The sequence below is a fragment of the Neofelis nebulosa genome, chromosome 3 (genome assembly GCF_028018385.1).
Source record: "Neofelis nebulosa isolate mNeoNeb1 chromosome 3, mNeoNeb1.pri, whole genome shotgun sequence".
NCBI classification, from domain to species: Eukaryota; Metazoa; Chordata; class Mammalia; order Carnivora; family Felidae; genus Neofelis; species Neofelis nebulosa.
The window spans coordinates 56,823,500-56,840,819 of NC_080784.1; the positions used below are offsets into that span (position 1 = coordinate 56,823,500).

General features: G+C 38.8%; 1 protein-coding gene across 3 annotated transcripts in view; it reads right to left on the reverse strand.

Annotated features, from left to right (window-relative positions):
• The window catches only part of GALNTL6 (polypeptide N-acetylgalactosaminyltransferase like 6), a 1,200,276-nt gene that overhangs the window by 99,528 nt on the left and 1,083,428 nt on the right, over window positions 1-17,320 (reverse strand). For all 3 annotated transcript variants that reach the window (XM_058720897.1, XM_058720899.1, XM_058720898.1), the window contains one exon: window positions 9,994-10,101. In XM_058720897.1, the coding sequence (XP_058576880.1) occupies window positions 9,994-10,101 (108 nt within the window). The remainder of the gene's footprint in view (window positions 1-9,993; window positions 10,102-17,320) is intronic.

Genomic DNA, 17,320 nt, shown 5'->3' on the forward strand with positions numbered 1-17,320 from the left:
AGCTATTGGAATTATTGAAGGAAGCTTAACATAAACAGAAGTCTTTAGTGTTCAAGTGAGGGCGAATGGCCCATAGCTAAAAGACAACCATCCTGAGTTTGTCCAGGACCCAGGTAAGTTCTGGTACTTTGAGAATTGAAGTGTTGGTTTCTCCAGAGACAGCACCACGAGCTGTTGATGCTCTTCTTGTGAATGGCGGAAGACGTATGGCTTCTCCAGTAGCTTCACAGGCAAGAAAGGGGCAAGTGGGAGCACAAAGAAGAAACAAGTCATGGGTGAGGCAGAGTGGGTACTGCATCTGACAAGCAGGTATGTAAGCACGGGGGAGGAAGCCTTTTGGGGAGGTCTAGAGACATCAGAGGGATAATCTGAAGGGTGCTTATTTTTGGCAATCAAGCCAACGGAGTCTCGTGCTATCACAATTAATTTGAGTATAAAAGGCAGTGTGGTCTTATTGGTAAATAATTATTATTAATACAATTGCTATTTTTTAAATATAGTTTTTTTTAATGTTTATTTTTGACAGAGAGAGAGAGAGAGAGAGAGACAGAGAATGAGTGGGGGAGGGGCAGAGAGAGAGGGAGACACAGAAGCAGAAGCAGGCTCCAGGCTCTGAGCTGTCAGTACAGAGCCTGACGCGGGGCTTGAACTCACAGACCGCGAGATCATGACCTGAGCCGAAGTTGGACGCTCAATCTACTGAGCCACCCAGGCACCCCACAACTGCTATTTTTTAAAAAAATAAATAGCAACAAGCACTTCCAACCATCAACCAAAGAGGATATCAAACGTTTTGTTACATCACACAAACATTCACCACAAGCCAACTGTGGTTAAACTAAATGCTCCTATAGTATTTATTCCATTTGTTATTAGTAGACCCTGTTTTATTTACCATACTGTCAAAACAGGCAAAAAAAAAACCCCTATATGTTTTTAATAGCTCATGTTGGGTCCTTAAGTTGGAAATTATATGTTAAAAGTTTAGGTCATCTGTGAAATTTTATTTTTATAAACTGTTTTCAGAATTAGAACACTAAAAGCATCCAGAAACCACAAAGCTGGCAGTTGGCTTTGACCATTTCTCACTTTATAGAATATCAAATGGAACTTTTTTTTTCATCTCAAATGTACTTGGGCTGGAACTGAAGTTGGAAATAGATTTTTCTTATTAAGGTAAAATTGACATATAACATTATGCTTCAGGTACACAACATAATAATTCAATATTTGCATACATTGGAAAGTGTATAACTGCAATAAATCTAGTTATCATCAATTCACCATACAAAGTTACAATTTTCTTTCCTTTTGATGAGAACTTTTAAGATTTACCATGTTGGCAACTTTCAAATATGTATTATAATATTACCGACTGCCATGACAATATGGCTGCCATGTTGTACATTAATTTCCCTGGAAATGGAATTCTTGCTATGAACTAAGAAACTATTAGAAACAAAGGTAATTAGAATGGAAATGAAATGGCAGAGGCCCCAAGCACAGTGCCACTGTGCATGTACACATCTTACGGTAAGAATCTAATTCCACAAAATGAGACCCTCCTATTCAGGTACTCCTGTGGCTTCCTCATTCCACTGGGGTCCTGAAAGGTGGAGTTAGAAAGCAGCCAGCCCAGCTGCCTCTTGCAAGAGTTGCATTTTTGGTTATTGAGATCATGGCATGCTAAATATTTAAATTTGCTTAAATTTCAGTAGCTTAATTTTATAGCAGCAGGGGCCTACTTTATCTAAGCAAGCTTTCTCCTTTCTGAGGCTCCAGTGGAGTTGTGAAAATGTTCAGTTCTAATGGGGATAATGATAAAAATGCAATTATAATTCCCCCCAGCCCACAAATGGGCTCACCATGTAGTTTCTCAAGTGCTTTGAAAAAAGAAAGCTGTATAAATGCTAACTAACAACATAAAGTGCCAAGGTACTTTAGGTAGGGGAAGGAGTAGCCAAAAGCAGACTGGAAAAGGTACCATTGGAAAGAGAAAATAATTCTCATTTTAATTTTGTTAAGAACGACAAAGTAAGAGTATGATTACTCATGACAGCTAATTGTCATGTCAATACCTAGGATCCCCATTTAAATAAACCATATTTACTTTATAAAATCTGCCAATAGGCTCAACAAAAAACTCATGAAGGATGCTGGTCCTCACTAGATAGATCAGGAAATGCTGACTTTTGTCCTTATGGTTTAGAGATTACTTGTCTCAATTCCAAGCTCTGTTTTGCACCTCAGAAAGTGTTAGATACTTGATTCACAAGTCATAGCTGAGCTAAACTTGGGAAAGCACTGAGGGATATTTGGAACAGTTAAACGGAGCAGAATGCTTTAATGTTGGGAAGATGAGAGCATCTGTGGGAGTTTGGGGGGCAATATGTAGAGCAAATAAATAGGAAGAAAGTCAAACTAAAAGTTAGTTTTGAGAAGCTTTGTGGAAAATTGCTGAGTTTCAAAACAATATTGTTGTCTTCCCCTCACATGTTCTTTTCATGATATTTTTCACATGAAAAAGAAATTTAGAGTCTCTAGGTTTGGTATGAACACTCCATGTTTTACCTCCATATTGTTTAAAAATTTTTAAAGACAATGTGTGATTCTGTTGTTATTTGTTAAGCAAACGGATGAAAAAAAGTGGATACTTAAAAAAAATTCTGATACCAGTGGTTTAGGAATTAAGGGAACAAATAAAGGCCAAGCAGCGAGACATAAGTTTGTGTTCCATGTTTTCCCATCCTCTCTCTAGGTCCTTGGCAGACAGAGTAGTTTTACTTTGCCTTGTTTTCCTCTTATGCAATGCAAGCATAAAATGTCAAGTGTTAAAAATGGGACATCATTAAAGGATGAGTATGAGTGCTCTATTGGTGTTGGGTACCAGAAACTTATCTCCAGTGTGGGGCAATGTCCTTGGGTGATGTGACATTCTATTACAAAGGGATGGCTTGATCTAACAGGAAGGGCTCAATGCTACTGGCTTAAGACACGTAGCATGCTCAATGCATCTCCATAGTAGGCAATTAATAAATATTTACTGAGAAATTTCTCTAGCCTGAGTCTTTGTTGAGGATAGACCCTTATCTTTATAGCATGCAATGGACTCACCATATCTTAATGATTTACTGAATCATTATTGTCACATAATAAACTTACGATTTTTTTTTAGGGAGACTCTCATGAAGAATAATGAAATATTATTCATGGAAGATGCTTGGACTTCTTAAATAAAAAGCTCCATATAAATAAAAGATATTATATTCTAAAATGTGGCCAAGAAGGGAGAGAAACTAACACATGATCGCAGTATGTGAATCAACTTTAGTTCTGGCCCTAAGTATTAGATGGCCTTATTATCTTTTTTGTTATATTATAAGGAAGAATTAGATATAGTTATTGTTTTCAGAGGAACTGCTTCTGCATGGAAGTCCTAGCCATGAATGCAGGTTGAGTCTTTGGGGAAGAATTCATCATTTTCTGTTTTTTGAGAGAAAGCCCATGATAGGCCACTGTGTCCCTGAACTCGATGATAGTTTCAAATAAAGCACCTGAACTCTATAGTTTTCAGAGAAAAAGAAAGAGGTGCTGGCTGCTGTTGACGGCTAAGGTTGTCATGTTACAGCTCTTATTTGTTGGGCAGTTTTATGAGAGTGAACTGATTTATAATCATCAGGGGAGAAAGGTCAATTTGTGGGAGCAGATTTCCCATTCATCACCATACTCTATAGCCTTGTTGCTGATTTTGTTTTCTGATATCAAAGTAGTCATTTTGGTCTTGCTAAAGCGTTTCCTCAACTGATATATTTTTCTGACACAAACAAGGGAGGGCTGCATACGTCAGATCTTGTGTTCTTCCATTTCAGCTACTTTAGACCAGGATAGCTGGTGCCAGGGTGAACGATGAGGAAGCACTCCCTAATTGATTCGGGGTGATTGGGCTTCCACACTGAAACCCTCCCCCCTACTCCTCCTCACCTCTATCTCTCTCCGCCCCAACCAGTTTCAACAGTCTGAGATGATCTATGGAGTCAGAAGAACTGGATGTCACCAGAGTTATGACACCAGGAGAAAAACAACTTGAAAAATAGGTTAAGAAGTCATTTCATAGCTGATAGAGGCAAAATCACCATTCTGCCTCAGACGTCAGGTTTAACCTTCACGCCCATGAAGTATAATAACCATAGAACATCAAAGATCATTGCATTCTGCCAAGAAACCCTAAGTAAATACATAAGGTGAAAAACATTTGTAACTTGGATATAGATCACAGTGTGGCCTATAGGATCATTAAATATAATCTATTACTATGGAACATATATTGTTATTGTATTAAATAACACTGGATGTGTTATATGAGATATACTTCCTCTTACGTAAAATTGTAATTGCAATAATTTGTTTCTTAACAAAACCGTTTACAAATAAGTATATAAGATACAGATCTCATTCATAGTGAATTTAGTTATGTTTATTTAACCCTTAGCTCACCCTCGTGGTGTTTAGATTGTTATGTGTAAATTGCTGGATTGTGTCGATACCATCTAACTGTCCTAATCAGGATCGTTAGTTATCAGAAGTTAAAGTTTTTGTTTATCGTGTTCTTCATTTATACTTCCAGGGCCTAGCACAGTGCCTGGCATGATGAATTCCTTTTTTTTTCTCTCCCAGAAATGAACATTTATTGGTATAGAAAATCTGATTTTTGTGGGCTCTCAGAATTCTACACGGGAAGTCTGTGCAAGTCTCTGGGATCTGGCCGTCCCTGAACTCATGTAAGGGTTTCGCTTATCACCCTTCTTATCTAAAACTAATCTCAGCATCTTCCCCCTTCCCCTTTTGCATGTCTCCATTTTTTGTATGGATATGATTATTTTCTTAGAAGCTATGATGAAAACCTCCTAACCACATTTGACCTCTCTCTCCTTGCACAGCATGGCAAATCAATAAAAACCTTCCAGGAAATTTTCTTTACAAATGCTTCTTGTGTTCAAAATGTTACTCCCCTTAGTCTTCTCCCAATTAATGTTTACTTGTTGGTTGATCTGTTTAACACTTTTATTTATTTATTATTATTTTTTACTTTATTTTTTATTTTTTTAAAGCTTATTTTGGGTGTGTGTGTGTGTGTGTGTGTGTGTGTATGTGTGTGTGAGGGTGAGAGAGAGAGAGGGAGAGAATGAGCAGGGAAGAGGCAGAGAGTCCCAAGCAGGTTCCACTCTGTCAGTGCAGAGCTTGACACAGGGCTCAAACTCACAAACTGTGAGATCAGGACCTGTGCCAAATCTAAGAGTTGGCCTCTTAACTGACTCAGCCACCCAGGTGCCCAATTACCCCTTTTATTTTTATCCTGGCATTTCCTGTCCCAAAACTGTGAGTGCAATCTATAAAAAAAACACACTGTGGTCTGCACACAGGGCCCTCCAGAGAGTCTGCCTCCAATGTACATTCCCAGTTTAGCTCCACAGGTCCCAAACTGTCCTTTCTCACTCTCTGCGCCTGCTCCTTCCTACCGGTATTGTGGCTCATGCTGGAGCCTGTGCCCTTCCACTCCGACTGCTCCTGTTCATTCCAAGCCTTCCCATAAGGGTCAGTTTGGTAGGAGGGGTAAGCCTAGGACAGAGGTGTCTCAGTTCACAATCCCACTCTGTTCACTTGACATTTAACCTTACTCTTTCTAATGAGAGTTACATTTTCAAGTTCTATAGGCCATCCAGTGCAACGGGACTTTTATGGGGTTTGACTTCTTTCCTTTTACAGCTGTATGTCGAAATTTGGATGACGGTTGCCATAAAATCCAAGATGGCATTTTAGAAAAGAAAAAAAGTATTAATACTATGTCAGTGGCAAACCACAGAAGTATGCAGTTCCCTCATTTTGCATTCTGTTGCATCCCTTGCAAACTTTGGAGCTAGGGAGGACAGACAGCCTGTGAGCTTCCAGGACTGCCCCACTCCCAGCCTGCAACACTGCCCTCCCGTGGCTTAGGATCCTCCCGGGGAAACTCCTTTGGGCCAACTTGCATCCGCGGGACTACCCTTGTGCTGCAATCAGTATGTTTATCCATGAGGTGATGGCTCTGCACCTCTGTCTTGTCACTGCTCATAAAGCCACTGGTCTCAGGTCCAGTGGCTTTGATTGTCCCCAAACACAGTTGCATTCACAGAGAAGTCTGCAAGGTGCCAGTAATGGCTGCTCCTTCAACAGAGCGAGTGGTTCACGTCACAACTTGTCAGAAGGAAGGGTCTTCTTGGAGGCTCTTCCACCCATCTGCCACTCAGCCGCTTCTGCCTGTGCGGAGGCTCACTAGGCCTTTCACTGAGGAGCTGCTCACTCTTCTGTGACGAGGACAGTGTCATCCTGAGGAAGGGACAGCTATCACTACAGCTCTCGGACGTTCTAGTCTTTCTACAAGAGGGACCATCATTTCCTCTTTCAGGAACTGGCTGTTTGTTCCTGGTGAAAAGATGCCACAACAATGCCCAGTGTGCAAACGCTGGAGCCAACTCAGTAAGATGTCTAGTTTTATTCATGATGAGTGAAAACTCTGATTCCCAGATGAAGCTGAATTGTAAGTCACCGTATCCTGGAGTTTTGCATTTTATGGGAACTGCCATAGGGATGCTAATTTTTATTTTTGCCAAATAAGGGCACTAATAAAATCGATCTTGTATTCTGTCATTAAAAAAAAAACCCAAAGCCTCTGATTGCTGCATAAAAGGATATTACTAAATCGAATATATGTAGCTTTGTGATACTTATTTTTCTCAGGTCACTGAGGCTGGATGAAAACTGGCCCAGGAACTGCTTCTGGTCACTGGTCCTGTGCTTGGGAACCACTATTCTATGAAATTCGTCCATTTAATTGAAGTATCCTCGAAGGTCCTCTTTCAGTTCAAAAGCTTTGGTACCACATCCCCCTCCTGCCCCCCCTGCTAATGCGTATCTTCACAATATGTTTGAACAACTACTTGTTGTCCTGTATTGTCCTCTAGAGGTTTCATACATGGCTATCTTGTCTCTTCCAACCAGACTGTAATGCTAGGTAAATAGAAGGTACTAATTATTTGAATTTATTTCAATAACACACACTGGTGAACTATTTAGAGGACGGCAGGCTATTCACACATGTGTGTGCGCGTGTGCGTGTGTGTGTGTGTGTGTGTGTGTGTGTGTTTGGAGGTTGGAGGGAATCTTCAGTTTACATAGGTACGTAAATAAAAGGTGCATGTTTTTGAAGGATTAAAGGAGCTTTGTAAAATAAGAAAACAAGCCTTTAGAGTTAAAATCTCCATCTTCATTTCCTAATGAGCTTGGAGAGATTAACTACCTATTGAATAGACACAACTCTGCATCTGAAACACCTTTAATGTCTCTCATCATTTTTGATGATTTAGTAACGACAGCAGGGGTAGCAGGTAGTTGAGGTTCTCCCACAAAAATCAGAATTGTTTTTCATTTTAATATATTTTTTTATTTAAAATATCATGAAACGTACCTTAGACTGACAGTTGAACTTCAATATTTATGACTTTCTGATTGCCCTAGCAGTTTAGAAAAAAACTGAAAATGAGCCCTCAAGTAAAATTTAAGTGGAAAAGATTAAAATTCAGAAGTATGGACTTTTTTTTTTCATTTGAAGGCACACTCACTTTTTGCTGGAAATTTTATGTGCCAGCCCTAGCTTTCCTATATTTGACAGTCCTTGAAAAAGTACTTCATTTCTTTCTTGAAAATATATGAGCAGTTTTATTTTTTTGAAAACACGCCCTGTGGATCAGCACAACTTTCCCTTCCAGTTTGAACACTCTAATTTTGACTACAAACCAAGCACTTACTCCATCCATCCTGCAAATGAATGATGCAGATTGGGGCACAAGCTGGGAGCATATGAGTGAGTGAGAGGGACAAGTGACAGCATCATTATCTTTGGGGTAGTTTCACCTGCTATGATTTATGATACTCACATGGCTGATTTGTGATATGTGCCCGAAGCTATACCTTTTAGTGAATTCTTGTTGTTTTCCTGAATGAATTTGGAGATTCATATGTGTTAAGTCTTATGACAAAATTAAGTCATATATCCTTATCTAAGATACAGCTCTGTAATTGCTTTGTGATTTTGCGATTTTTTTTTCAAATAACATATTTTTATAGCTACTTAATGGAGTACTTTATTACACTTTTGAGGAGGGAGTAATAATATGACTATTTCCCTTCAAGGTGTATGTGATGCTGGGGCACCTGGGTGGCTCAGTCAGTTGACCGTCCAACTGTGGCTCAGGTCATGATCTCACAGTTCGTGAGTTCAAGCCCCACATCAGGCTCACTGCTGTCAGTGCAGAGTCTGCTTCAGATCCTCTGTCTTCCTCTCTCTGCAGCCTCCCCTGCTTGCGCTCTCTCAAAAATAAATAAAACATTTAAAAAAAGGTGTATGTGATGTAACCTCATTACTATGAACTCAAACTGTTATAAAAAGATTGTGGATGTGGCTTAAGAAAATGCTTACAGTTGACAATCTCAGAAATGGAATAAGAATCAATTCTCTTTCCTCAAGAAGATTCACTACAAATGAAAATTTGGGGCGCCTGGGTGGCTCAGTTGGCTAGGCTTCCGACTGCAGCTCAGGTCATGATCTCACAGTTCATGAGTTCAAGCCCCGTGTTGGGCTCTGTGCTGACAGCTCAGAGCATGGAGCCTGCTTCGGATTCTGTGTCTCCCTCTATCTGCCCCTCCTCAACTCGCACTCTGTCTCTCAAAAATGAATAAACGTTAACACAATTGTTTTAAAGAAAAATTTTTGTACTTCATTGTTAAGTTCTAGTAAGACATGCCTGTAGCATTTTCTAGTTTTTTTTTTTCTTATTAATTAGTCCTGTCAACAAATATTTGTTGAATGCCTGCCAAGTCTTGTTCTAGGTGCTGGGAGTGTAGTAGCAAATAGCACAGAAGAAACTCTGCCTTGGTGGGATTGATATTCTAATGAAACCTGATGAACTGGTTTATATTTTAAAGAAGCTTGTGAGTCTATTGAGCTTTATATAAAAGACCCAAATAGTTATCTATTGACGCCTTAGTAGTAAAAAAACCAAATGAATAATTCAGGGTTCGATTCCTAGGAGAATACTGTGTAAAGGGACATAGCAAAAACACTTTTTCTTTCTAGATTTTGCATCTCCGCAGTGGTAGATACATACTGTGGTGAATAAAACTAACCCAGCTATGAAGAAAGTAACATGGAAAACAGAGAAGTTGTCAGGATTATTCAAGAAGGCATTGTGACTTTCTCCTGAATATGTATGAAAACATTCTAAAAGGCATCCCTCCATTTAGCCTATGAAAAAGGTTTTATTCACAACAGTATTTGAAAAAGCACCTTGCAACTGGCCAAATGTGGAATTTTGAGGATGGGGTAAAATTTCAGGCAGTCTTGGCTCTAGTTGCAAATGAAAAAGCAGAGGTTGGGCAACCACCTCTCCCCATCTCGTATTTCCCCCTTTCTCCATCTGACTTATGTATCCTGTTATACTCCATGAAGGGGGACAGGGGGAGTACTGGACATCCATTCTGACGACTCAGGCTTAAACCCCCTCCTCCATCATTCATTTGAGCGTGAACAAGCCACCTTGCTAAGCCTCAGTTTTCTCATCTACAAAATAAGGATATGAATACCAATCGAAGAAGGTATAGGTGAAGGTTAAATATAATGTATGTGAAAGCGCTTAGAAGCAATTAAAAACAAGAATTAATATAATAGTTAACCCCTCCTTAAGGAATGGAAATCAAACTCTGAGGAACACAGAAACTCTATACGTACTAAAGCCTGCCAAATGGAATGGTAAGTGGTGCAGTTTTTATTTCGGTCAGTTGTTTCTAACAGACTGTGCCTGTCAGTCCGTGTCACAAATTATACGACGTAGGAGGCTGCTTGGTCTGCTGCCTACAGGAAGCCATGTAAAGCCCAACTTATTTTGATCCCCAGTTACTCACTCTTGCCAGGCTGGTCCCAGATGGAACTTTATAAGGGACATACTTTCTGTAGATATGACCAACTCTAGAACATGGGACATCAAACATTTCTCCTCCACACATCCAAACCTAAAGAGAGGAAATTTAAAAGTATAACAAAAGAGAACAGTACAATTCATATTAAAAAAAAGAAATTCTTAGTAGAATTCATAAACAATCTTATAATTGCTCAAAATCTCTAAATTAATAATTTCTATTTATCATAAATAGTTAACCAAGAAAAAGACCTCACATTTTTCAAAACCTAGATTCATAAAACTTTAGAACCACAATATGAGTTTAGTAAAGTCTAATTTCCATAGATAGCATCTTGGCATTTTTCTATTCTAGTAGAATTTGTTCACAAACATTGTGCGCGCTGACATTTAATGCTTAGACATCTTCTCATTTATATAGCTATTTGTTTTGACAATCTTGTGAAATCATTTGAAAAAATAGCATTGGAATTTAAATGCCATTTCAAAATTTTAAAACATAAAAAAATGGAATTTTAAAAATAGGTGAATGAATTAAAGAATGCAGACATATCCATACTTTAAGTGACATCCACATTTTGAAACTTCCAGGAAAGCTCATCTTAAAAACCATTGTTGCATTCTATTTTCTCCTACTCTGGATCTTTTCTTAGGTACAAAAAACAATTGGTTATTGATGTGGACTCAGGAAGTATTAAACTCAAGGTATATGTTAAAATATTGTACTTATATATGGTAACAAAATTTAATGGGTTATTTTTTATCATGAATATTCACTTAGTCACACACTTAATCATAGTTTCATGTAACAGTGTACTTAACTATTAAAGGACAAATTATGACAATAAAAATCCAGGCTTAATATATGCTAGACTTTTAGCTATTTTCATTTCAAGAAAAAGATTAAAAAGACTTAGATACTATAATGGTTAATTTAATATGTCACTTGGTTGCACCACAGTGCCCAGATATTTGGTCAAACATTATTCTGGATGTTTCTACGGAGGTGTTTTTTTTGTGGTTATTGTTGTTTTTTTGCTTTTTTTTTTTTGGCGGGGGGGGGGGGGGGGGATGAGATTAACATTTAAATTGGACTTTGAGTAAAGCATTATATCTTCTGTAATGTAGCTTATCCAAGGAATTGAAGACCCTCATGGAACCAAGACTGACCTCCCCCTAGCAAGAAGGAATTCTGCTAGCTGACTGCTTGTGGACTTGAACTGCAGCCCTTCCTTGGATCTTCAGTCTGCCAGTCTACCTTGCAGGTTTTGGACTTACCATGCCTCCTCAATCCCATGAACCAGTTCTGTAAAATAAATCCCTCTCTCTTAATATATCCATATGCTGTTGGTTCCGTTTCTCTGGAGCACCCTGACTAATACAGATACACAGCCTGTCTTAGAGTGTAATATTGAAAGAGAGAAAGAAAGCTGTTTATGTCTTAGCTTACATTTGCTCCCAACTTCTTTCACTAAAAAGAATGACACCCCAAGCAAGACTAGTAAATATACAGTGATTAAGGGGATAGAAGTCCAAGGGCAAAGGCAATTCAATTACTAAAACAATACTCAGTTGCTCTAAATGAGTTCGGGACTATCCATAGTATCAATTTTAATGTAATGGGATATTTACTCATCTTTTAAATCAAGACATCAGAAGTATGCAAAGATGTATAAGGCTGGTAGGGGTAGTGAACATTCTAAACAATAGTACCAACATCTGGAAAGATGTGGAGAGACTGAAGCTATATTAGATTAAACATAAAAAGGGCAAACGTAAGGTCTTTGTATCTAAAAATATCAACACTTCCAGAACTGGATGGAATGGAAAAAGACTAAGTAGCATAAAACATACATCACCAGCATGATAGGGAGAGTTTGGGGAGTAAGGGTGTGAATCTATCTGTCTGAAGTCTTATGCTAATTTCTAGGTAAATACTTTATATTTCCTTCTGAAAAGAATTACCCAAGTGAGAAAGAGATACAAACTGTGTTTTAGAAGAAATGATGAAAAGAACTGGAGGATATGTAGTCTTGATAAGATAAAATTCAGGGAAACCCTTCTCAAATATTTGAAGATCCTAGTATTTGGAGGAGATGTGCTGTAGCACCTCAAGGAGATCGGATTAATAGCATCAAGCTATAAAAAGGCAGATTTCAATGCAGTGGAAGGAAGAAGTTTCTAACAGAATGATTAAATGAGCTTCCTGCCTCACTAGATGTGTTGAAATCTGTAGTAGAAGACACTTTGGAGACAAATATGTAACTTTGGGTGGACAGTTGACCTAGCTGATATTTTAAGATAATCCTAATAATAAGAGTTAGCATTTATGAGCGTGCATTGTGCCCTTTTTTATTTAATCTTCAAAACTCAATGACAGATTTTACTATTTCCCCCAATTAGATAGCTGTGAGAGTGGTAGTTTAGAGGCTGAGTAACTTGCCCAAACGATGTAACTGGCCATCCTGCAGAATGGAGATTTGAATGCTAGCAGTCTAACTCCAGTGTCCATATATTTGATCAATATTCTATCTATAGTCAGCAAACTTCATCTGTAAAAGTCAAAATAAATACTTTGGGCTTTTCAGGTCATATGGTTTCTCTTGGAAAAGCAACCCTAGTATGGCTAGCTATATTTCAATAAAACAGGCAAAGGACCATGGTTTGCTGACTGCCATTTTTTAAGTTACAAAGTCCTTTGGAACACTGAAATTCAGTGATTCTAAGATAGACTTTGTGGGAGATTGTATTTTCCAAAACTGGACACCATACTACCTCCCACGGCACATACTCCTCTACAATGTAAACTTGGTACCTGTCATGTATTGGTGTGATTTCAAATTCACTGTTTATGACTTAAGAAAGTTGTTTTAATCCACTTGTTTATGATAAGGAGAAAAAAAGAGGTTGTTTTAGAGGTAAATTTGTTTTGATACAAGATGGAGTAAATGGCGTCAGAATGTCATCATCTCATCTGTTCTCACTGAAAAGAGCTCAGTAGTTCAGCTGCTGAGGGGCTTCACTAGGGGCTTATGAACAATAGCATATGAAGAAGCAACAATGATAGGTGGCATTTTGACTATAAATATCGAGAGTTTGTGTGGACTGAGAGTGTCCTGTTTGGGCAAGGCAACTCTTGGCTCATTGAAAATAGCTCTCCTAAGACCTTGGGGCAAGTAGCTCCTGCCACGGTAAAGGTGACTCTTTTACCAGCAGTGGCTAAAGCCTTGCAGCAGCCCTTGAAAATCTTCTTGCCCGTCAACACTGGCACCCTTGTCCCCCAGCAATGTGCTCTAGTAACAGGGGACCTGGCTGCTGATGTCAGTCCAAGGGTGGCTAAGCCATCTCTCCTATAAAGGTATACTTCAACTAAATTTGGACTTTATTCCTCTCATGTCCCCTTGCCTAGAACAATAGTGTGATTAATCTGTCATTGATTTGCAGTATGCTATTTCTTCATTGACTCATTAAGAGATATTATCCTGTATTCTATTTGGCTTGTGAAGTTCCTGCAGTGAACCTGTGTTAAACAAATTGTTGGCAAAGACAGCTGAGGTCGTTACCAAGATTTTGGGATTTTTTATAGGAGTTGGTCTGCTCTAAGGAACTTTTTTCCCCCTGTCTATTCTGACATCTTAGATCAAATATAGTGGATGTAGTTATCTGAGAGATTATTTCCTTTTATTATTTCTGCATTTTAAAGAGGTAATATTTGGAAGCAATATACAAAAGATGAACGGGTGGGCAGTTGGAGGGCAGAGAATGTTAGACAGTCCTGTGTGTAATCAAATGTCAGTCTTTCTTGGTCAAAGGTAAACAAGTGTCAAGGCAAAGAAGTCTTTTTGCCATATTATCATCTTAGCTGGGAAATACTGATTTGTTGGCATGGGTATTTATGTATCATGAAAAAAAGGTGGCTTTATTACTCTCATCAGTTGGTGGAGGTGGCCAATCTCTCCCGTAGGACTAGGACATGGTGACAAATGAGTGTAAGGTGTAGGGACAAGGCCCAGGTAATTCTTTACATCCTCTGACGTTAATCTACTTTTTTTTTTTTTTTTTTTTTTGGTTCATATGGTCTTCTAGAACAGGTAGAAAGTAGGTAGAAGTAGACTAAATACATTGGGAGAGATTTTGCCAGAGTAAGAATCGCCACAATAAAAAGTGAAATAAATCATGATTACCTTCCTTTCTAAGGTATGTCAAAATAACCTATTGGACACACAGAAAGGAAATTCTAACTAATTCTGTTCAGAGGGTCACTGTAATCCGGTTTTTAAAGATATCTGCAAAAGTTTTCTAACGGTGTGTAACAAATTACCACAAACGTAATGGCTGAAAACAACACTCATTTGTTATGGTCTCCCGGTTCTGTGGGTCAGAAGTCCATGTGGGCTCAGCTGGGTTCTCTGCCTGGAGTCTCACAGGGCTGAAATCTAAGTGGCTGCTGGGCTAAGCTCTTAACTGGAACCTCTGGGGAAGTATCTGCTTCCAGCTTCATTTAGACTGTTGGCAGAATTCGGTTCCTTGCGGTTGTAGGACTGGGACCCCCAGTTTCTTCCTGGCTGATGACTAGACTCTGCTGTTTTTTGCCCCATGAACTCTCCATGCCAGCGATGGTTAACCTCCGTCACATAGAATAGTCTTTACACTTTAAATCTTTCTGACTTCTTGTGCTACCAGCTGGAGAAAACTCTGGGCTTTTGAAAGGCTCACGTGAATAAGGTTAAGCCACCAGGACCATAGTTCTAAAAACTATGTGAATTGATTAGTAAACTGAATTACGTTTGCCAAATTTCTTTGCTCTGTAATGTAACAGAATTGTGGGAGTAAAGCAAGGAAGAGGGTCATCTCAGCATTCCGCCTGCCACAGTCTCCAATGAATCAAAATTCATGTTTTCCATTGATCGACTACTCTTATTTTTAAGATTCTTCCCATCAGAAATTTTTCTTTACAGTTAAGTCAAATTCAGGAAACTTCTCAGATTTTTTTTTTTTTTTTCTGGATCAAGATCTGAGCTGAGATCAAGAGTTAGATGTTTAACTGACTGAGCCACCCAGGTGCCCCCAGATTTTCTTTTATGCTAAATTCCATGTTAAGGCAACTATAGAATTCTTTTTTTAAATTTTTTTTTTTTTCAACGTTTTTTATTTATTTTTTGGGACAGAGAGAGACATAGCATGAACGGGGGAGGGGCAGAGAGAGAGGGAGACACAGAATCGGAAACAGGCTCCAGGCTCTGAGCCATCAGCCCAGAGCCTGACGCGGGGCTCGAACTCACGGACCGCGAGATCGTGACCTGGCTGAAGTCGGACGCTTAACCGACTGCGCCACCCAGGCGCCCCAAGGCAACTATAGAATTCTAAAATGTATTTCTCCATATTGCTACTATGACCACTTACAAACATGAATCTGTCACACCTCCATTTAAAATCCTTCAGTGTTTGTTACTGCTGTTAAGGTCAAGTCACTACTTCTCCATAAAGTCTCCAAGGCCTTGCATTATCGACCCCTTGCTTATGTGTCTGTCAGTCACTCTCTCCTGTCCCTACTTCCCCCCTCCCCACTCCCAACACAAATAAGGAATTGAAAATAGCCCAGAGAGAGTATGTGTGGGCAGGGGGATTCCTTACACATACTCTCTGTGGGCTTAAACGAAGTTTTTTTAAATTTATTTATTTATTTTGACAGAGTGAGAGAGAAAGCGAGAGAGTGAGAACCTGTGGGAAAGGGGCAGGGAGGAGGGGGACAGAGGATCAGAGGCGGGCTCCATGCTGACTTCCGGGAGCCCAATGCGCAACTCAGGAACCGTGAGATCATGACTCTCTTGGGCTATTTTTAATTCCTTAAGAATCACTGAGTTTCCTTTCTCAGGGCTTGCTGCCATACATTGTTGTCTCTAAAGGAATTCTCCCCTGCCTCTTGCCTTTTCCCTTCTTTCCTATCCTTTGTCTATTTCCTATTTATTTTCCAGTTTTCAGCTTCACTGTCACCGCTGAGTCCCCAGATTTGGTTAGGACTCCCGTTTTATGCTCCTATTTCCATCCTGTACTTCCCTTTCACATAATTCATTAACTGAGTGAGTAAACAAATACATAGTGAGCATTTACCATATGCCAGTCTTGTTCACTATGTTGGAGCTATGATATGTGACCAATTCAAAATTCTGAACAGTTTCTTTCAAGTAGAGACAGTAACTGTAGTTAAAGGATTTGTGTGTTTGCATAATGGTTTGCTTAGTGTCTGTCTCCCCTCACTAGACTAATAGATCCATGACTGTTTTACTATATTACTATTTTATTATATCGCCAGCTACTGGTGAAGGGCTTAGCACATAGTAAATAATAAATATTTATTGAATAATTGAGTATGATCACCTCTATTTCCACTACACTTACACTTTTACTTATGCAGGAGCCCTAAAGCTTTTCCAATTTAGTGTTGCTCCTTACGAGCTCAGGGCCAACTTGCTTTTCATCATAAACACACCAAGTCGATTGTCTCTAATCTTAGACTTTTTTTGGTTCTACACTATGGACATCACCAAACACTTCTTCATTTTGTTCCATCTTCCAATAACAGTGCCTATTTCAGTAGAAGCAGAAGCATGCACATCCTGACATGCTAGAGAGATGTGTTTAGGTGACCGTGTGACAACATAGTTCTTTAAGAGAGCACAGCTGTGTTGGCGTTTATCAAATTCTTTATCTGTTCTGAAAGGTGTGGTTTAAATTTTTAAAAGACACTTCCTTGTAGTATCATGTGATGATTTCTTAAACACAAACCAAAACTATGGCATTGTCATGCTTAAAGCATTTAATTCTTGGAGAAGTGTTTTAAATGTATAAATAGTGTGTCTTCCTTTGACAACATAAATATTGTAAAGCAATGTTATTTTACTCATGAATGAGCACGGAGCATTTTTTTCCATAATGTATTTCAAATGGACTGAATAATTGAATGCTTGCCTTATTTTTTAAAATCACTTTTCACTATCAGTCACAAACTGGAATTTAGACATAGAGGATGTTAAATTAAATGGAATCATACAATTATACCAGTCGTGTGAAATATGAAATCAGACTCAGTAAGAAATTGATTGTCAGGAGGATAGTAAGGGAATATTATTATCGGGTATAATATGAAACATAATATATACATGGAAGCGGTGATCTAAATTCTCAAAAAAATTTATTTGTCCATTCAATCCAAAACCTGCTATCTCTCTAACCTTATATCCTACTCTTCTTCCCATGCCTCTCTCTGCTCAAGCCATTTGGCTTCTTTTCTATTCCTCCAACACGCCAGATAC